The sequence below is a fragment of the Heptranchias perlo genome, chromosome 24 (genome assembly GCF_035084215.1).
Source record: "Heptranchias perlo isolate sHepPer1 chromosome 24, sHepPer1.hap1, whole genome shotgun sequence".
In the NCBI taxonomy this organism is placed as follows: domain Eukaryota; kingdom Metazoa; phylum Chordata; class Chondrichthyes; order Hexanchiformes; family Hexanchidae; genus Heptranchias; species Heptranchias perlo.
The window spans coordinates 3902875-3925381 of NC_090348.1; the positions used below are offsets into that span (position 1 = coordinate 3902875).

Here is a 22507-nt window from a genome sequence, read left to right on the forward strand (position 1 = left end):
TTCAGAAATGTCTTCATTTCTTGGAAAATTTTCATTTGGCTGTTTTAATAAACGTGAATTAAATATTTTTTGTATGGGATTTGTCATTTAAAGCAGTGCCTAGCCTGTGTTGAATGCTTACAATATGATGTAGTCGAATCTCCATCCCACATAAGTCCTTTGGGATACAAAGGGGTGGAAGTGATGTTCCAGTTATATAAAGCTCTGGTTCGACCCCATCTGGAGACTGGGTTCAGTTTTGGGCACCGCACGTCAGGAAGGATATATTGGCCTTGGAGGGGGTGCAGCACAGATTCACCAGAATGATACAGGGGCTAAAAGGGTTAAATTATGAGGACAGGTTGCATAGACTAGGCTTCCCTTGAGTATAGAAGATTATGGGGTGATCTAATTATGGTTTTTAAGATGTTTAAAGGATTTGATAGGGTAGATAGAGAGAAACCATTTCCTCTGGTGGGGGAGTCCAGAACAAGGGGGCATAACCTTAAGATTAGAGCTAGGCCGTTCAGGGGTGATGTCAGGAAGCACTTCTTCACACAAAGGGGAGTGGAAATCTGGAACTCTCTCCCCCAAAAGGCTGTTGAGACTGGGGTCAATTGAAGATTTCCAAATTGACATTGATAGATTTTTGTTAGGCAAGGGTATTAAGGGATGTGGAACCAAAGCAAGTAGATGGAGTATACGATACAGATCAACCATGATCTAATTGAATGGCGGAACAGGCTCGAGGGGCTGAATGGCCTCCTCCTGTTCCTATGATCCTAGGGCAAGTTATCATGCAAAAGAAATGTCCAACTGCCATTGCACTTTGAGGTCTTGTTTACGCACACACTATTGGATTGCTTCTGTTGCTGACTGGGTTCCGCCTTCTCCCCATAGGTTTGGGAAGTGGCACACCCTTATATCGAGAAGTACAGATCGGCAAACCTGCCAGAGGCTAGGCCCGTTTCACCAACCGCCTTCACATTGGAGCCTCCGAGGTCTCCCTGCAAGCGACCTCGGAAAGAATAGCATGACACGCAATGTTAGCTCAGCTGCTTCACAGAATCATTTGTAAAACTGACACGAACAGAAACACTGTGTAAAATCTTCTGTAATGTATAATATTCTTATACAAGTGCGCAGTTCAATCTTTAAAAGTAATGTTTACAAATGGGATATGAAATACATTTTAATTTAAATATTAAATTGTCAAAAATGTATCTTGTATGTAATGTGATGTGCAAGTAACTAAGGTTAGCCACAGTCTGCCTCAGTATCCCTGAGTTCTTCGAATACTGACAGCTCCAGGAAATTCATTGCTCCCTGGACTGACCATTTTGTTTTTAAAGATTTGACCTCCTATTCTGTGATGCTGGCGTGTCCATGTCACAGTAATGCCACTTTCTTCCTACAATATTACGGCCTATTACAAAATTCGACAATTCTGTTGGATTTTTTCAAAAAAAAAATTTAAGAATAAAAACTGTTACGCCTCCTCTGCCTTTTATTTTGATTTCTTCAGTTTTCCCAGTTTTGTTATTCTGTTTTCATTACTTATTTTTGTATATTTAATACTTATTCCAACTACTTTACGATTTGTTGGGTTCCACGTCAATAGATTTTGGTCGCTCTTTGGTCATTCACATCTCAGCACATTAAAGATTGACATGGCTCTATTATTGAAGTGATAAAATCAATAAGAAAGAATGAACTTGCATTTATATAGCACCTTTCATGACCTCAGGAAGTCCCAAAGCACTTTACAGCCAATTAAGTACTTTTGAAGTGTAGCTATTGTTGTAATGTAGGAAACATGGCAGCCATTTTGCACACAGCAAGATCCCACAAACAGCAATGAGATACAGTGCAGAAATCACTCAGGACTGCACTGAAGTGTCAGCCTAGATTATGTGTTCAAGTCTCTAGAGTGGGACTTGAACCCATGAGCTTCTAACTCAGAGGTGAGAGTGCTACCACTGAGCCATGGCTCTCACAGGACTGGTGTGATCGACCATGTCAAAGGCTGCAGAGAGGACGAGGTGAGAATGCACCACTGATAGTCACAGAGGGTGTTATTTGTGACACTGGTTTGGGCTGTGTCAAGGACAGAACCTGATTGGAGAGATTCAAACATGGAGTTGCAGGAAAGATGAACATGGATTTGGGAAGCGACAACAAGTTCAAGAATTTTGGAGAGTAAAGGGAGGTTGGACAAAAACAAAGGTTTCTTGAGTTCTATGTGGTTTTAAGATCTCAAAACAAGATTATTCACCTGGTTTTGTTTCAATATTCAGGTAAATTATAAGTGAACACAGTAAATAAAAGTAAACCTAAATAGTTCTTTGTGGGCCCTGAAACAACACATCATATTCTATGTATCAACACCGCCTGAAATTTGTGAAAAGATTTGAACCAGAGAGCTGTCAATGCAATGAAACTTGGGGAATTAAAGGAGCGAATTTCCTCTGGGTTTCTCACACTCCACAGATGGAATTTTGGTGGAAACCCCATTTATGGCATCAACGGAATTTCCGTTGAACTTCTGTCGTCGTTTATTACAAGAGGATTTGAGTACAGAAATAAAGATGTCTTACTGCAAATATATATGGCCTTGGTAAGACCGCACCTGGTGTATTGTGTACGAATTTGGTCTCCTCACCTATGAAAGGATATACTTGCCATAGAGGGAGTGCAACGAAGGTTCACCAGACTGATTCCTGGGATGGTGGGATTATTATATGAGGACAGATTGAGTAGACTAGGCCTGTAATCTCTAGAGTTTAGAAGAATGTGAGGTGATCTCATTGAAACATACAACATTTTTACAGGGCTCAACAAGATAAATGCAAGGAGGATGTTTCCCCTGGCTGGGGAGACTAGAACCAGGGGTCACAGTCTCAGAATAAAGGGTAGGCCATTTAGGACCGAGATGAGGAGAAATTTCTTCACTCAGAGGGTGGTGAATCTTTGGAATTCTCTACCCCAGAGGGCTGTGGAGGCTCAGTCATTGAGTACATTCAAAATAGAGATCGACAGATTTCTCGATATTAAGGGCATCAAAGGATATGGGGTTGGTGCAGGAAAATGGCAATGAGGTGGAAGATCAGCCATGATCTTGTTGAATTGCGGAGCAGGCTCAAGGGGCCGGATGACCTCCTCCTGCTCCTATTTCTTAAGTTCTTAGAATGGGAGAAGCTCTGAGGAAATTCACCCTTAAGTTTCTCCTAAGATTCCTATACTTTTCAAAAGAACTTGAGTGCACCTTGCAGAGGAGATTCACCAGAATGATACCAGGGATGAGGGACTTCAGTTATGTGGAGAGACTGGAGAAGCTGGGGTTGTTCTCCTTAGAACAGAGAAGGTTAAGGGGAGATTTGATAGAGGTGTTCAAAATCATGAACGGTTTTGATAGAGTAAATCGGAAGAAACTGTTTCCACTGGCAGGAGGGTCGGTAACCAGAGGACACAGATTTAAGATAATTGGTGAGAAATTTTTTATGCAGCAAGTTGTTATGATCTGGAATGCACTGCCTGAAAGGGTGGTGGAAACAGATTCAGTAGTAACTTTGAAAAGGGAATTGGATAAATACTTGTAAAGGAAAAATTTGCAGGGCAATGGGAAAGAGCAGGAGAATGGGAATAATTGGATGGCCTCTTTCAAAGAGCCAGCACAGGCTCGATAGGCTGAATGGCTTCCTTCTTTGCTGTATGATTCTCTGAACTGAACCTATTTGAAGACTTTGACTAAAAGTCATAATGTGTTTACCCCGAAGGCTGTCTGCAATTGTGTATTTCAACTTGTGATAACAACAGATGTTAGAAACCCAGCAGCATTTGAAAAAAGGTGGGTCAATGTTTCCAAAACCTTCCCTCTGAACACAGGACCTCCCACTTGAAACATTGACCTATTTTTGATTTCTTGGGTGCAGACAGCTGCTAGTTTTCTCAAATTTTTAATTTCAGATCTCCAACATTTGCAACTTTCTCAAAATCTCCATTTTTATTTATATTGATGCTGCCTGCTGAGAATTAATAACTTTGGAATTTTGGACTCTATTTTACTGTAATTTTTTAAAAATTTGCTTCCCACAAAATTATAATTGGGGTATCATGCTGTTGCCATGGTAAACTGATCCCAAACATTTATAGGCCTATGGGGAAAGAGCAGGGGAGTGGGACTAATTGGATAGCTGTTTCAAAGCTGGCACAGGCACGATGGGCCAAATGGCCTCCTTTGTGCTCTATGATTCTTTACACTCAGAGATAGGGTCAGACTGTTAGAAGAAGTATAGTCAACAATACAGAATGTGTAGATGAAAACGAGCAGTCTCACAGTGAGGGCTCCCTTTCATTACTGTGTGTGGAAGGTTCTCCCACAGTGCTGTTAGGAAGGGAGTTCCAGGATTTTGACCCAGTGATGAAGGAACGGTGATATATTTCCAAGTCGGGATGGTGTGTGACTTGGAGGGGAACGTGCAGGTGGTGGTGTTCCCATGTGCCTGCTGCCCTTGACCTTCTAGGTTGTAAAGGTCGCGGGTTTGGGAGGTGCTGTCGAAGAAGCCTTGGCGAGTTGCTGCAGTGCATCTTTTGATGATATGCACTGCAGCCACGGTGCGTCGATGGTGGAGGGAGTAGATGTTAAGCTGGTGGATGGGGTACCAATCAAGCGGGCTGCTTTGTCCTGGACGGTGTTGAACTTCTTGAGTGTTGGAGCTGCAGTCATCCAGGCAAGCGGAGAGTATTCCATCACACTCCTGACTTGTGCCTTGTAGATGGTGGAGAGGCTTTGGGGAGTCAGGAGGTGAGTCACTCGCCACAGAATACTCAGCCTCTGACCTGCTCTTGTAACCACAGTATTTATGTGGCTGGTCCAGTTAGGTTTCTGGTCAATGGTGACCCCCAGGATGTTGATGGTAGGGGATTTGGCAATGGTAACGCCGTTGAATGTCAAGGGGAGGTGGTTAGACTCTCTCTTGTTGGAGATGGTCATTGCCTGGCACTTGTCTGGCACGAACGTTACTTGCCACTTATCAGCCCAAGCCCGGATGTTGTCCAGGTCTTGCTGAATGTGGGCATGGATTTCATTAGCTGAAGAATTGCAAATGGATCTGAACACTGTGCAATCATCAGCGAACATCTGACCTTATGATGGAGGGAAGGTCATTGGTGAAGCAGCTGAAGATGGTTGGTCCTAGGACACTGCCCTGAGGAACTCCTGCAACAATGTCCTGGGGCTGAGATGATTGGCCTCCAACAACCACATTAATCTTCCTTTGTGCTAGGTATGACTCCAGCCACTGGAGAGGTTTCCCCTGATCCCCATTGACTTCAATTTTACTAGGGCTCCTTGGTGTCACACTCTGTTGAATGCTGCCTTGATGTCAAGGGCAGTCACTCTCACCTCATTCCTTCAAGCGAGAACTGGGCCTGTTTCTGGCTGGGCCGGAGAAACCTGGTACAAAAGGTAGGTATTATCAGGGCCAAAGTGGTTCCCTGGACTAGTTCTGATCGCCTAAGAGGGTTGAAGAGGAATTACCCATGTATTTTTTTCCCAAATTGACCTGGGTTTTTGTCTAGTTTTTTGTCCCTCCCAGGAGATCTCATGGTTTTGGGTGGGGTGGGGAGTGCATATATTGTGATGAACAAGGTATCACAATTGTGTGTGACTGGCTGGATGGGCCAAAGGGTCTTTTCCTGTCCATCATTGTTCCTCACCTCTGGAATTCAGCTCTTTTGTCTATATTTGGACCAAGGCTGTAATGAGGTCTGGAGCCGAGTGGTCCTGGCGGAACTCAAACTGAGCATCGGTGAGCAGGTTATTGGTGAGTAAGTGCCGCTTGATAGCACTGTTGACGATACCTTCCATCACTTTGCTGTTGATTGAGAGTAGACTGATGGGGCGGTAATTGGCCGGATTGGATTTGTCCTGCTTTTGTGGACAGGAGATACCTGGGCAATTTTCCACATTGTCTGGTAGATGCCAGTGTTGTAGCTGTACTGGAACAGCTTGGCTAGAGGCGCGGCTAGTTCTGGAGCACAAGTCTTCAGCACTACATCCGGGATATTGTCAGGATCCATAGCTTTTGCTGTATCCAGTGCACTCAGCCATTTCATGATACCACGTGGAGTAAATCAAATTGGCTGAAGACTGGTATCAATGATGGTGGGGACCTCGGGAGGAGCCTGAGATGGATCATCCACTCGGCGCTTCTGGCTGAAGGTGGTATTGCCATGGAGGGTGACCTCGGTGTGAAGACAGGATTGGTCTCCACAAGGACTGTTCAGTGGTCACTTCTACCAATACGTTCATGGACAGATGCATTTCCGACAGGTAGATTAGTGAGGACGAGGTCAAGAAGGATTCCCTTGTGTTGGTTTGCTCACCACATGCCGCAGGCCCAGTCTGGCAGCTATGTCCTTCAGGACTTGGCCAGCTCGGTCAGTAGTGGTGCTACCGAGCCACACTTGGTGATGGACATTGAAGTCCCCCACCCAGAGTACATTCTGTGCCCTTGCTACCTTCAGTGCTTCCTCCAAGTGGTGCTCAACGTGGAGGAGGACTGATTCATCAACTGTGGGAGGACATATCATTTAGATGCATCTGATGGAGTCTGATAGATCATACAGAAAGTCCAAGTCAAATATTCCCATTCATTTGCATATCTTAACCTTGTGAATACTAATGGTATTGGGTGTTCTGATTTAGGATGTATAAACCAACAGCTCTTTCTAAACTTCTAGGCCTATGCGGTTTGAAGAAGACAAACCAACAAATTAGAAATATAAGCAAAAATGTAGCTGAGTTTCCCAGACCCATGAGCTGTAGATCGGACACTATCCCAGTCCCTCCAGTGCATTCTTCAAAGTTTGAACTCCACCTCAGTGCCTGAGTTACCAAGGAAATTACCCAACCAAAAACTAGAATCAACCAATGGGTTGGGTGATGCTGAAGCCAGCTGTGATTGGTTGGACGTCAGAGTCTTTCACACTCACAGATGAGCATGAAAATACAGACCATCCAGACAAGAGAAAACACCTTCAAATGAAATCTGTAAGGCTGTTCTACAGGTAGTTTATTTAAACACAATTTCCTACCGGTTTACAGTGAATAAAGACCTCACTAATATAGATACATAGTATATTTGAATTAATAAATGATCATTAAGACATTTCTTGTGATATCAATGTGAATCCCATTTCAGTTGAGTATCTGTACAAGGCACCATTCAATCTTCATCTTATTCCAGTGTCTTAGTTTGTACACAGATCATTTTAAGCATGAAACAAGGTTGGTGATCCGTCTATTTTAGGTGCTTATATTGATGATCAGAATAGCTCCTAGTCACTTCAGATGAAGATCTGGACTCCCAAGCAGTTAAAAACCCAGACAACTTTCATTTTCATATGCAATCTTTCCCTTGGTAATTACGTACTTGATTAGTTCCCGATGGCCTCCAAACTGGTAAATCAAGTGCTCCCACCTTTAAAAAAAAGAAGGGATTACTGTAACAGTTGTATAAATCACAATGTAGCTTTAAAAAGGAATCTTATCTGGATCTTCAATTTGGGAAGATGAAATGATTTTGTGGATACTTTAGCAGAGTGAAAGACGTGAACTGCAACTCAATCAAAAAAGGATGAAGTAAAATTATAGAAGATAATACACAATTAAAATATTGTATTGTCTAAATGGGGAAAAAAATAACAGTACAAATCTATTGATATATTGCAGGTTTTGTAACTTATTATGGCCTGTTTAAAGAAACAAACAATGTTAAACTTCCTGAGACATGGGCAATGATCAATTTAAACTACTTACCAGTCTGTAAATAAAGTTGTGGAATGGCCATTTTCGAAACATTTTTTCAAGTTATTTGAGGCAAACAATAGAAAAGATCAACACTTTAGTTCAACTTTGATGAAGTCACTGATTGATGTGACTGTTACAAACGGGGGTTTGACATAGATACCTTCTCGGGTTCAGTGGGGTCAGTCACTCCCGTAAGCGGTCTGAGTGCCGTATTTTTATGGGAGTTGACTCTCACTGCCCTGTATTGCCTTGAACGGTTGTGAGACATGGAGGTATAACAACAGTACCCTCTTGTGACCTGAAGTGGATAGTCGTGGCTTTTGAACGTGTACTGCGCCAGTCTCCCTGAAGGCAGACCGAGCAATCATTTGGTGAGGTGAGGCCCGATAGGAATCGATGAGCTGCATTATTTCACAGTGAGGTAAACCATATGGTCAGACTGGCTTCATTCAAATAGCCAACTTCTCTTTGTGCAATGATACAGAATAAGATTAATCTGACACAAGCAGCATCATGAATGTTAAAGATCCCACGGCACTGTTCGAAGAATAGCAGTGGAGTTCTCCCGGTGTCCTGGCCAACATTCATTCCTTAGTCACCACCACCACCAAAACAGATTAACTGGTCATTCATCTCATTGCTGTTTGTGGAATCTTGCTGTGCACAAACTGGCTGCTGAGTTTGTCTACAAAACAACTATGATTACACTTGAAAAGTAATTCATTGGGCGTAAAGTGCTTTGGGACGTCCTGAGAATGTGACAAGTGCGATATAATGCAAGTTCTCATGTATTTAAACTGAAAGCAAAACAAAACAAAATGACTGGCATGGGTTTTAATTGACCAGGGTGAAATGGAAAACTAATTCAGTAATGGCCGGTGATCGTTTGGACTTTATCTTTCACGGTCTTGTATTAAAATCAGTAATAGTTTTTAGATCCAGAATATGAAATACATAAATTTATTGAAAATCTACCACAGTCTCCTCACTGAATGTTGGTGTACGGTGCTGGTCATTTCCATATTGTGCAGATCGGATTTATTTGAACAGTATTAGCCTAGAAGTGACTGCTAGCAATATGAAAGCAGGAATATTTATTTGACATTCCTGTTAATCATTTTAAATGAGGCATTAACATGTTTAAAATAACCAGATTAATGCCTGTTAAGATAGTAGACAGAGGAATATCAAACAAACATGTCAAGTGTTTGCAGTCTCATATTGCAAAGTTTACCACAGACACTCATACTGCAGTTATTTCTAGGTTGTGCTTAACAATAATACCTCACTGCCCAGCAAAGTGGATTTTACTAAAATAAATATTTTCTATAAAGCAAAGCTCTAACAGATGTAATTATAGTTCATTCCTGATAAAGAAAGAAATTGCATTTATATTGCACCTTTCACAACCTCAGGATATCGGATTATCAGATCACTTGAATGAAGCAACTTTGAATCAAGAGGAGTGCATCACTTCTTTTAAATCCATGGGCAAACATTCATCAAATTAAAATTTAAACTGTTTAAAATTAGTTTCATAAAATGTGGCAGAGGAGCAAAAGTTTCAAAGTACATATCAGCACAGCCATAAAAACAAAACTATCTCTCACTTTCAAACCTTTTGTACTTTTAAATTGCCGTATACAACAGTGCAAGTCCTAGGTGAAGAGAAGGCAATCAGTGAGGAATCAATCAATCAATCAGTGAGAAATCAATCAATCAGTGAGGAATCAATCAATCAGTGAGGAATCAATCAATCAGTGAGGAATCAATCAATCAATCAGTGAGGAATCAATCAATCAGTGAGGAATCAATCAGTGAGGAATCAATCAATCAATCAGTGAGGAATCAATCAGTGAGGAATCAATCAATCAATCAGTGAGGAATCAATCAGTGAGGAATCAATCAATCAGTGAGGAATCAATCAATCAATCAGTGAGGAATCAATCAATCAGTGAGGAATCAATCAATCAATCAGTGAGGAATCAATCAATCAATCAGTGAGGAATCAATCAATCAGTGAGGAATCAATCAATCAGTGAGGAATCAATCAATCAGTGAGGAATCAATCAATCAATCAGTGAGGAATCAATCAATCAATCAGTGAGGAATCAATCAATCAGTGAGGAATCAATCAGTGAGGAATCAATCAATCAGTGAGGAATCAATCAATCAGTGACTAATCTTGTATTCTCCTTTAACAAGGACTAAAACTTCCTGTCACCTCATTAAATTTATAAAGATTTTTGTGTGCGTACGAATTTATTTTTTACCAACCAGATTATTTGTTATTTGAAGACAGATAAGTAATGCTTCAATGTGTGACGTACCTTGGTGCATTAATGATGAGGACATCTCCTTGCTTACCCACCTCCAAGGAGCCATGAGACTGAGATTTTCCAAGGGCGTAGGCAGCGTTGATGGTGGCAGCTGCCAGACTCTCAGCCATGGTCATCTTCATGTTTACACACGCCATGTGCATGATCATTGGCTACAGGGGAAAGAAGAGTTAAACGTGACGTAGACAACAGCAAAGTTATAAATTAAATATCCATACAGTACACAGCCCTCACTCAATAACTGATCATTTTTTGTACAGTTGTAAACTCCCATTAAACTACAAAAACTTATCTGAATGTGTGTGACACAACAATTCTAAAGCACAGCCCAGACTCTGTACATTTGATACACACAATCTGAATGTTGTTTAAAGTGCATTTTTCACTACAACAACTTACATTTATAAAAACATCCCAAGGTGCTTGACAGAGGTGATCAAAAAAAATGGATGTTGAGCCAAAGCAGGAGATATTAGGAGGTGCGACCAAAAGCTCGGTCAAAGATGTGTGTTTTAAGGAGGGTCTTAAAGGAGAGAGAGAGGCAGCGAGGTTTAGGGAGGGAATTCCAGAGCGTAGGGCCTGGACGGCTGAAAGATTAATAAATTGTATTAGTGGGTTTCAGCGCGTTTTGTCTCAGTGACCTGAAATTGCATGACTCTGCCAAGAAGAAGATGCCAAGGAAAGGTTAAAGGAGCCATCTGTCCTCCCTTCAGACTACTTAAATGCTAAAAAGCAATATCTTTGCTTGAGAAACCTGGGGGAAGGGTCAAGGCCCACAGACCAGGACAGCAGCAAGGGTGAAAAGAATAGAAGATAAGGTAGTTAAGCAGGTGATGATTAGGTGATGGCAACATTGGGTTTTAAAAGCTTGGAGAGTGTACGAGAAAATGAAGAAGTGAGGAATACCACAATTTTGAGGTCTTGGGAAAGACTATTGGAATAGGAATCATAGTGAGGCATGCAAAGAGGAGGAAATTAGACAGCCTATTCACTGCTTAGGAACAGAGAGTGATAATAATCAAATAATGAGCGTTTTGCTTTCTCTTGGTCTGTTGGCCTATCCAAGGAGTGACACTAATGATTGTTGGATAACCCAGCTTCCTTCCCTTCCCCCTCCCACCAACAATGAAGTGACACGGACTGAATTAGGCCAGAGGGACACGTCATACTTTGCCAAACTAGGATCAGTAATGATGACCATGAAACTACCAGATTGTTGTAAAAACCCATCTGGTTCACTAATGTCCTTTAGGGAAGGAAACCTGCCGTCCTTACCCAGTCTGGCCTATATATGACTCCAGACCCACAGCAACGTGGTTAATTTTTAACTGCCCTCTGAAGTGGCCTAGCAAGCCACTCAGTTATCAAGAAGGCGGCTCACCACCACCTTCTCAAGGGCAATTAGGGATGGGCAATAAATGCCGGCCTTGCCAGCGACGCCCACATCCCATGAATGAATTAAAAAAACCTAACGTTGGTTGCTGTAGTTTGTTGAAGGAGGTGGATATATGTGGTGATCTGGCCTCTGGACATTTTATTTTTGCAGTGTCAGATACGACTGATGTTTTCACGAATAAAACGTAACTTTTATTCAGTCACTGCTACGCAGATTATTTAAGCAGAACACATTGTAGAAATTGACACAAAATTAAACTTTGCAATTTAATTATTGCTCTCAGGTAATGCTCAGTATTCTTAACAGGGACAGAACTATACTCTGCCAGCTGTATTGCTGCACACACTGAAAATATACAGGGATTCAGAAACTAAATACAGCAGAAAACAAGAAACCCCAAAACTGCAGATGCTGGAAATTTGAAACACTCAGCAGATCAGGCAGCATCTGTGTAGAGAACAGTGTGGACCTTTCATTAAAACATCTGTCAGCCGTGGCTCAGTGGGTAGCACTCTCATCTCTAAGCCAGAAGGTCGTGGGTTCAAGTCCCACTCCAGAGACGTGAGCACGTAATCCAGGCTGACACTCCCAGTGCAGTACAGAGGAAGTGCTGCACTGTCAGAAGTGCTGCCTTTCGGATGAGATGTTAAATTGCCCCATCTGCCCTTTCAGGTGGTTGTAAAAGATCCCATGGCACTATTTGAAGAACAGCAGGGGAGTTCTCCCCGGTGTCCTGGCCAATATTTATCCCTCAACAACCATCATTAAAATCAGATTATCTGGTCATTATCACATTGCTGTTCGTGGGATCTTGCTGTGAACAAATTGGCTGCTGTGTTTCCTAGATTACAACAGTGACTACACTTCAAAAGTATTCCATTGGCTGTAAAGCGCTTTGGGACATCCTGAGGTCATGAAAGGCGCTATAGAAATGCAAGTTCTTTCTTTTCAAAGGGTCCATATCGAAAACGTGAACTCATCTGTTCTCTCCACCAGATACACCATTCCATTTACCAAACATTTCAAAAACTGTAAGAATATGGTTAAAAACAAGAATAGTCAAATATCCCGGGTCACATGGAGCCAAAACGGCAATGTTGAGAAGGGAGGCATGGGTTCAGCATCTCTGAGAACAAGGACAGCTCACACAGCAGAACATCAGGGAGGTCATAGAATAGATAACATTAACGTCATAAGATGGTTTACACCAAAACAAAAGGTGTGGTTGCTAAGTAACCGACATTGGTGGGGCCGTGCAAGGCCGAATAGGGGGGCTGTACTCAAATAAGAAGGACCCATTCCTCAGAGGAACAAATAGCTTATTATCTGAGATAAAGGTTGAGGTCATTAGTTACGTTATGTGAAACAGCTTATCTTGAATTGCTAACGTGATGTCAACACGGTGGGATGACTTACAACTAGGAGATAAGACCAGAGATGCTTACGTGCAGAACAACATAGCCGAATAGTATAGATAGGTTATGCTCCCTCCCAAAGGTTAGAGCTCTCAAGAGCACAGTCGGACGTCCACTGCCCCAGACAGTCTAGGAGGTCAGAGCTGATCAATCTGAGTCCGCAGGCAAACCAGGTTGTATTAATTGCTTGTCATTTAATGTAATCTGAAGACAGTTGTACTGTAATTATTATACTGTTGTTAGTCAATATATTAAAGCTTGTTTAATAACAACTCGTGTCAGAATCATGCGGAAGTTACTGTTGAAGGATTAACAATCCTTTTGTTGCGAGACAGTAATGGGGAAAATCCGTCAACAAAATCACTGAATCAAAAGATGAAAGAAGGGATTTACTTACCATAGAGAAGCAATACGCATTAGGGTTAAAGTCACTGCCTAGAGCAACAATCACTCCAGCGTCAAGCATATCTCTAGCACGTGGCGTTTTAAGCCTGAAAATGTTAAACATTCAGTATGATTTCACACTACATAAAGTTTAAAAAATATACTTGTAATATTCTAATATACCCTCCAGTTTCCTCCAACTCTGGCCTCATGCATCCTCCATCTCTTTGCCCCACCGTGTAATTCAGTCCTCACATCTGATCCAATTATCCCCCGCCCTCTAACCCCACTTCACCCAATGACTACATTTGGTCTCGACCCCCCCCGGAGGCAACTTTAACTTCCATCACCGGGCAAATCCCGGGTAATAGTGAATCAACCACCTGACTTACACTTCCGTTGACATCAATGGAAAAGAATATCAGGAGAGTTGTAAAACGGGCCCCTGATTCACTATCACCTGGGTTTTGCCTAATGATAAAATATAGGATCAGGAAGAGGTCATTCAACCCCTCGAGCCTGTTCCTCCATTCAATTAGATCATGGCCGATCTGCATCTTAACTCCATTTAAGCCTTAGCTCCATATTCCTCGACACCCTTACCTAACAAAAATCTATCGATATAGGAACAGAAGTTAAAAATACCCTCCTACGTGCATCGTCATGGGAGATTGAGTAGTTTTCTCTCTCCTTCTTTCATTCTCTCCACTATCTTGAATCTTTTAACCTCAACTGCTTCGCATGAACTTATATTGGCCCTGAAAATACACCATGGGGTCTCAGGATACAAACGGTCATCCAACATTTCTCTGCCATTCTAGCCGAAGCATGAACCTGTTTGAGATAAATGGATCAACATCTCTCCTATAATCACACAGAAGTACTTCAGACAAATGCATTAAATTCTCGTAGGTTAGTGTCCCTCAGTGCAGCTCCGAGGCCACAGTTTAAGACAATTTGAAGACATTTTTATTGGCTGGGTCTAAGTATGAACCTTTTTGCTTCCATATGCTAATTGACTTTTTGACTCTTCCATGAAAGCAAGTAATTTGCCTGTGATTGGTTTGTCTCATAATTCAATGTCCCAGTTTATCTGTTAAAGCCAACATTCAGTGCTAAATGCAGGCCTGCACATGACTCTTGGTAATGAACCAGGATAAGTTAAGAACCTTTAGATCCAGTGACCACAACATAAATAGGTTCACAGACCAGCAGTGAAAAGTATGAGATGGGTGGGTATAGAATATAAACATCCCGACCAGGAGTAATCCAGTTGCAGCAAAGGCCAGAGCTCCATAGGTGAATAGGGAGATTAGGTCTAAGAACAAGCTATACAGTAAAATTAAGGCTGGTCATAGAGGAGGAAACCAGTAGAAATATCAAAAGCACAGAAGAGAAATAAAAAGGGAGATTAAAAGTGCTGAGTGTATAAAGAAAGGTTGATTGTCAACATAAGGGGCACAGAAAAGTACTTTTATAAGAACATCACATACTAAAGGACAGAGGAAGGAAAGTTGGCACTACTAAAGATAAAGGTCACCATCTTATAGGGAGAATGGCAAAGGTGTTTAAAACAAGAGAGGAGGATGAAGGAAGGGCTGTAACTAGGGGTTGCCAACCCTCCAGGAATGTCCTGGAGTCTCCAGGAATTAAACACTTATCTCCAGGACACTGCTGTGAGCAAAACCCAGGAGAAAACTCACAGGGGCAATAAAAACAATTGTGTGTCTTTTTCATTTTCTTTGAACACTTTTGTTTATTGGTTATAAAAATACTGGCGATGGGGAAAAAAGGCTGTTTGGCTGTCAGTCAAGAATCATCCAATTGGGTAATGACGAGTCTGTTGGCTTTCCAATTGGTGCGTTGCGGTGATGGACGTGTCGAGCGGCCAATGGCGGCAATGTGGGCGCGGGGCAGTTGGAGACAGGAGGCCATGTGATGAAACCACCTGGAATAGGTCCATGTTACAACCATGGTTCTAGCAGTAGCAGAGAGTGGCATGTAGGAACAATCAAGATATATAAATATTGAAAGGATTCCAGGGATGTAGTTAAGTCACTGGGCACTGATGGGCTGCACTCCAGAATACTGAGTGAGCTTAGGGATAAAAAAGCAAAGTTAGTAACCATGCAATTTTCCAAAATTCTCTGGAACCAAGAATTGAATTCAATTTCCTCTGGGGCTCCACCAGACTCTTACGTAACTCCGGCGGAGCCTTCCGGAAGACGGCAGGGACCCAGGTATGTCGGGTTCCCGTTTCTGGGGTTTTCCTCCCACTCCTTACACAGCCAATGATGCTGGGGGGGGGGGGGGTGGATGTTGAGGAACAGTCCTGGGAGTGGAGACTCCCTACACTGGGTGCTCTTCCTTCCCCAGCACCTAGCGTAGGACTGGGAGCCAGTATGCTTGAGAGAGATAAGGCACGCTGGTCTCCAGGTGGGAGCAAGTGGGCCCCACCAAAGGGGTGGGTGATCCAGGCCAGGGAAGAAACCTGGACCCCCGAAGATTGGCACTCAATGGGGCTGGGGGAGATTGCAGGTGGTCACTGGATTTTGCGATGACCAGGGGACAGGCATGTGTTGGAGATACACCCCTATTGATGTGGGTGCCATGCAAATTAGGTGACCCCTCGCTGACCCTACCGACTCAACGGTCCTGCCACAACCTTCTGCCACCGCGGCCCACAGATTTTCGGGCAATGATTTACCCGCTGGCCTCACCTACAGTACAAGAATCACATGCAACAAACTAAGAGCTTCCATATGTAGAGCAAGGTCAATGAGCTTTATCCATACTGGAGGATTGTACTCTGGTTCCTAACCCGTTATTGAATTGCTTACAGCATTAACTATCAATTATAGCCCCAAAAATGGCTAACGTTAGCAAAACATATTTGCCATTACAACTAATATTGACTGAATGTTTCACCTATAACCCTTTAAAAAAGCAACACTGATAAACTCTTAGTAAATCATTATCTCATGCAAACAATGCCAGATTAAGTGGAATGTATCTCAGTGACCCATGACAATTCTTTCATCAGTAAGAAAGGTTCATCTCTCAAGAGGCTCATACACACACATGGTCCTTCACAAGTTAAAGAATGCTTGGTGCTGCTAATTCCACAAAAGGGAGATATCAGCATCATTACATAAACTTGGGAAAATGTGGAGTGAGATTATTTTACCCGGGTTATCATCATTTTGGGATCTCTCGTGTGTAAAATGTTGTTCTGGGGTAAGCAACCAATTGACCCCACATTATTTATACTCCAACAAAGTAAAGGGTGGTATGTGATCTGAATTAGTTTGCCTCCTGCTCGTTACGCTTCTGCTCCTGCAAACCCCCTCCACCCCCCCCCCCCCAGTTTTCTGGAGCCAATGACACAAAGTCATGTTGGGATACAAGTTTTGCTGCCCTTTGTCACTTTGCCCAAGTGGCTATTCTTGGATCAGCTTAGGGGGTGAGCATTTCGATCACACCCGAGATCAATCTGTCTTCCCCTGCAAACCATGGCTGATGTCCTCTCCTCTCCTTTGCTCTCCTTCCACGAACCCTGAGGTCAATTGCAGTGCCCCCCAATACCATCTCCACTGAGAAGAGCAATCCCAGCAAAAACCTGAACCTTCCTGGTCAGTATGGCTCACTTGCACACTGCCTTTACCCACAATCACTGGGGAGTGGTCAATATGAAGGGAAGTCAATGCAGTTGACTTATTTAGAGAGTCAGTTGTGGCTCAGTGGGTAACACTCTCACCCCCGAGTCAGAAGGTTATGGGTTCAAGTCCCACTCCAGACATTTGTGTATGAAATCCAGGCTGACGCTCCCAGTGCAGTACTGAGGGAGTGCTGCACTGTCGGAGGTGCTGTCGTTCAGATGAGATGTTAAACTGAGGCCGTCTGCCCTCTCAGGTGGACATAAAATATCTCAAGGCACTATTTGAAGAAGAGCAGGGGAGTTCTCCCCAGTGTCCTGGCCAATATTTATCCCTCAATCAACATCACTAAAATAGATTATCTGATCATTTATCTCATTACTGTTTGTGGGATCTTGCTGTGTGCAAATTGGCTGCTGTGTTTCCAATATTGCAACAGTGACTACACTTCATTAGCTGTGAAGCACTTTGGGATGTCCTGAGGTTATGACAGGTGCTATATAAATGCAAGCCTTTCTTTCTTTCTGATTGCACTGAAGTAATACATTGTAAGAAATACTACAAGGATTAAAAGAAAACCAACAAGGCCTTTAACGTTAGAAAAGTGACATATTTCAAGGAAAACAATTGAAAGCCAGTCAGCCTAATTGCAAAAGTGTAAACTTTGACTTTGACTGTTTTCCTTGAGTTGATTAACCATTGAGCTGATTTAACTCAATACTCTTATTACTCATGCCCAAGAAATAATGCAGGCAACCTCTATGTGAACGATTCTGAAATAAATTCCTGTACAGCCCAGGGGTCCGTCAGTTTGGGTCATGGTCACGTCAAGTTTCAAACAGGGGTTTCAGGAGGCTCTGAATGGAGGTTAGATATTCCATCCCAGGGGAGAGGCTATCGAGGAAGTGTCACCTTGGACTTCTCTCCTACACAGGTTAGCTGCGTAAGCAGGGCCTGAGAGCAAGGTCCCTGCCTGGCCCCTCAACAAAGGAAGGACACCTTACACAAGGTGTGGGAACTGTGCGAATAGAGAAACTGTAAATAAAAACAACATGAGCAGTACTTCCCAGTGAGCTATTCAACCAAGTGAGCCTGGTCTTGTCTTCACCTGATGTCCACAAGCATGTTCTTCGCAGCAGGTCGCACTGGGTAACTTGTCTTACATAGAATTTACAGCACAGAAACAGGCCATTCGGCCCAAATGGTCTATGCCAGTGTTTAAGCTCCACATGAGCCTCCTCCCACCCCACTTCATCTCACCCTATCAGCATATCCTTCTATTCCTTTCTCCCTCATGTATTTATCTAGCTTTCCCTTCAATGCATCTAAGCTTCTCGCCTCAACTACTCCTTGTGGTAGCAAGTTCCACATTCTTACCACTTTCTGGGTAAAGAAGCTTCTCCTAAGAACGTAAGAGAAAATAAGAAATAGGAGCAGGATAGGCCATACGGCCCCTCGAGCCTGCACCGCCATTTAATCAGATCATGGCTGATCTTCGACCTCAAGTCCACTTTCCCGCCAGATCCCCATATCCCTGATTCCCCGAGAGTCCAAAAATCTATCCATCTCAGCATTGAATATACTCAATGACTGAGCATCCACTGCCCTCCGGATAGACGATTCCAAAGATTCACAATCCTCTGAGTGAAGAAATTTTCCTCATCTCAGTCCTAAATGGCTGACCGCTTATCCTGAGACTATGACCCCTCGTTCTAGACTCTCCAGCCAGGGGAAACAGCCTCTCAGCATTTACCCTGTCTGGCCCTCTCAGAATCTTATATGTTTCAATGAGATCACCTCTCATTCTTCTAAACTCCAGAGAGTATAGGCCCATTCTACTCAATCTCTCCTCATAGGACAACCCTCTCATCCCAGGAATCAATCTAGCGAACCTTTGTTGCACCGCCTCTAAGGCAAGTATATCCTTCCTTAGATAAGGACACCAAAACTGGTCTCACCAAAGCCCTATACAACTCCTTTGCAATAAATGCCAACATACTATTTGCCTTCATAATTGCTTGCTGCAGCAGCATGTTAACTTCCTGAGTTTCGTATACCAGGACACCCAAATCCCTCTGAACACCAACATTTAATAGTTTCTCACCATTTAAAAAATATTCCATTTTTCTATTCTTCCGACCAATGTGAATAACCTCACATTTCCCCACATTATACTCCATCAGCCACCTTTTTACCCACTCACTTAATCTGTCTATATCCCTTTGCAGACTCTTTGTGTCCTCCTCACAGCTTACTTTCCCACCTAGCTTTGTATCATCAGCAAACTTGGATACATTACACTCGGTCCCTCATCGAAGTCATTAACATAGATTGTAAATAGCTGAGGCTATTTGCGGTACCCCACTAGTTACAACCTGTCAACCTGAAAATGACCCCGTTTATTCCTACTCTCTGTACCCCATGAGCCCTAATCTTGTGTAACAACCTCTTAAGTGACACCTTATTGAATGCCTTTTGTAAATCCAAATAAACTACATCCACTGGTTCCCCTTTATCTACCCTGCTAGTTACATCGTCAAAAAACTCTACTAAGTTTGTCAAACATGATTTCCCTTTCATAAAACCATGTTGACTTTGCCTAATCATATTATGATTTTCTAAGTGTCCCATTACCTTGTCCTTAATAATGGATTCCAGCATTTTCCCGACTACTGATATCAGGCTAACTGGCCTGTAGTTCCCTCATTTCTCTCTCCCTCCTTTCTTGAATAGCGGTGATATATTTGCCACCTTCCAATCCACTGGGACCATTCTAGAATCTAGGGAATTTTGGAAGATCACAACCAATGCACCCACTATCTCTGCAGCCACCTCTTTTAGAACCCTAGGATGTAGGCCATCAGGTCCAGGGGATTTGTTGGCTTTTAGTCCCACTAATTTCTCAAATACTTTTTTTTACTAATATTAATTACTTTAAGTTCCTCAATCTCATTTACCCCTTGGTTCCCCACTATTTTTGGTATGCTTTTCGTGTCTTCTACCGTGAAGACAGATACAAAATATTTGTTTAACGCATCTGCCATTCCTGATTGCCCATTATAATTTCTCCCGTCTCAGCCTGTAAGGGACCAACGTTTACTTTCGCTACTCTCTTCCTTTTTACATACTTGTAGAAGATCTTACAATCCGTTTTTATATTTCTTACTAGTTTACTCTCATATTCTATTTTCTCCCTCTATCAGTATTTTGATCATCCTTTGCTAGTTTCTAAAACTCTCCCAATCCTCAGGCTTCCTATACTTCTTGGCAACATTATAAGCCTTTTCTTTTAATCTAATACTATCCTTAACTTCTTCAGTTAGCCACGGATAGATCACTTTTTCCCGTGGAAGTTATATTCCTCAATGGAATGTATATTCGTTGAGAATTATGAAATATTTCTTTAAATGTGCGCCATTGCTTATCTACCACCCTATCTTTTAATCTAATTTCCCAATCAACCTTATCCAACTCACCCTGCATACCTATGTAATTGGCTTTAAGTTTAAGACTCTAGTTTCATACTTAAGTACGTCATTCTCGAACTCAATGTGAAATTCTATGATCCCTCTGCCCCATAGGATCCCTTGCTATGAGATTACTAATTAACCCTGTCTCATTACACAAGACAAGATCTAAAATGGCCTGTTCCCTGTTTGGTTCAATGACATATTGTTCTAGGAAACTCTCTCGAATACATTCCATGAACTCATCCTCCAAACTACTTTTGCCAATTTGATTTGCCCAGCCTCTGAGGATTAAAGTCCCCCATAATTATTGCATTTCCTTTGTTACACGCTCCTCTTATTTCTTGATTAATACTCTGTCCAACACTATAACTACTGTTAGGGGGCCTATAAAATAGTCCCACCAGTGTTTTCTGCCCCTTGTTATTTCTTGTCTCCACCCATACTGGTTCTACTTCCTGATCATCCCAGCCAAGATCCTGTCTCACTGCTGTCTTTATCTCATCCTTTATTATCGGGGCTACCCCCACCCCCCCCCAGCTTTTTCCATTTTCTGTCTTTTTGAAAAGCCAAGTACCCTAGAATATTTAGTTCCCAACTTTGATCACCTTGCAGCCACATCTTAGTAATGGCCACCAGATCAAACCCATTTATCTCTGTGCCATTAATTCATCTATTTTGTTACGAATGCTTCGTGCATTGAGATAAAGTGCCTTTAATTTTTAACTACTTACTATTTTTCCCTGATTTGACCTTATTTGCTGATGCACTATTATCGTTAAACTCTGTCCCTTCCTGACGGTCTGCTTATCTTTACCCAAATTGCTACACTGCTCTATGGCCAGGACTTTTCTCTTTAGATTTATAAATCTACCTGTACATAAACCCTCTTTCTTCACCACCCCTGCCTCTGCCCCCACACTTCTTAGTTTAAAGCCCTATTTACTGCCCTAGTTATTCGATTCACCGGGACAGTAGAGCCTGTCCCAATGGAACAGCTCCCTCTTTTCCCAGTACTGGTGCCAGTGCCCCATGAATCGAAACCCCTGTCTCCCACACCACTCTTTGAGCCATGCGTTTAACTCTCTGATCTGTTTGACCCTATGCCAATTTGCATGTGGCTCAGGTAGTAATTCAGAGATTATTACCTTTTTGAAGTGCTGCTTATTAATTTGGACCCTAACTCCTCAAACTCCCTCAGTAGAACCTCATTCCTAGTTCTACCTATGTTGCTGGTTCCTACATGGACCACGACAACTGGATCCTCCCCCTCATGCTCCAAGTTCCTTTCCAGCCATGAGACATCCATAACCCTGGCATCGGGCAGGCGACGCAGCCTTTGGGACTCTCGGTCGTGGCTGCAGACAAGTGTCTATCCCCCTGACTATACTATCCCCCACCACTACCACATTCCTTTTTACTCCCCCCCCCCCCCCACTTGAATGGCCTCCTGTACCACAGTGCTGTGGTCAAATTGCCCATCCTCCCTGCAATCTTTGTTCTCATCCACACAGGTAGTAAGTACCTCGTACCTATTGGACAAGGTCAAAGGCTGAGGCTCCTCCATATTGAATTTATTAGTGACTATCTTATATTTAAGGCCCCTTGTTTTGGATTTCCCCATAAGTGGAAACATCTTATCTACATCTACCCTATCAAACCCTTTCATAATTATAAGGACCTCGATCAGGTCACCCCTCAGTCTTCTCTTTCCTATAGAAAAGAGCCCCAGCCTGTTCAATCTTTTCTGATAATTATAACCTCTCAGTTCTAGAATCATTCTTGTAAATGTTTTTTGCACTTTCTCCAATGCTTCGATATCCTTTTTATAATATGGAGACCAGAACTGTGCACAGTACTCCAAGTGTGGTCTAACCAAGGTTCTATACACAGAGTGAACAGCTGAGAGTTTGGTGAGTGTGGGAGTTTAAGGGTTAATCTCTTTAAAATCTAGTGTAAATTGCTATCAACTGTTTAAGTTCAATTTTAAAGTTTAAATTTGTAAGTTTCTGTCAGGCTTCAGCAGAGAGCTGCTGTAGTAAGTTAATTGGTTAGCTA

The 22507-nt window shown here is 42.5% G+C and overlaps 2 protein-coding genes across 2 annotated transcripts in view; one reads left to right on the forward strand and one right to left on the reverse strand.

Annotated features, from left to right (window-relative positions):
- The window catches only part of hal (histidine ammonia-lyase), a 30427-nt gene extending 28949 nt beyond the window's left edge, over positions 1-1478 (forward strand). Inside the window, exon 20 of the mRNA XM_068004623.1 lies at positions 880-1478. Coding sequence (XP_067860724.1) covers positions 880-1011 — 132 coding nt within the window. The 3' untranslated portion in view covers positions 1012-1478. The remainder of the gene's footprint in view (positions 1-879) is intronic.
- A 5559-nt stretch (positions 1479-7037) lies between these two features.
- amdhd1 (amidohydrolase domain containing 1) overlaps positions 7038-22507 on the reverse strand; it is a 39603-nt gene continuing 24133 nt past the window's right edge. Inside the window, exons 7-9 of the mRNA XM_068004624.1 lie at positions 13340-13433; positions 10123-10283; positions 7038-7463 (exon numbers count right to left, since the gene is read on the reverse strand). Coding sequence (XP_067860725.1) covers positions 7358-7463; positions 10123-10283; positions 13340-13433 — 361 coding nt within the window. The 3' untranslated portion in view covers positions 7038-7357. The remainder of the gene's footprint in view (positions 7464-10122; positions 10284-13339; positions 13434-22507) is intronic.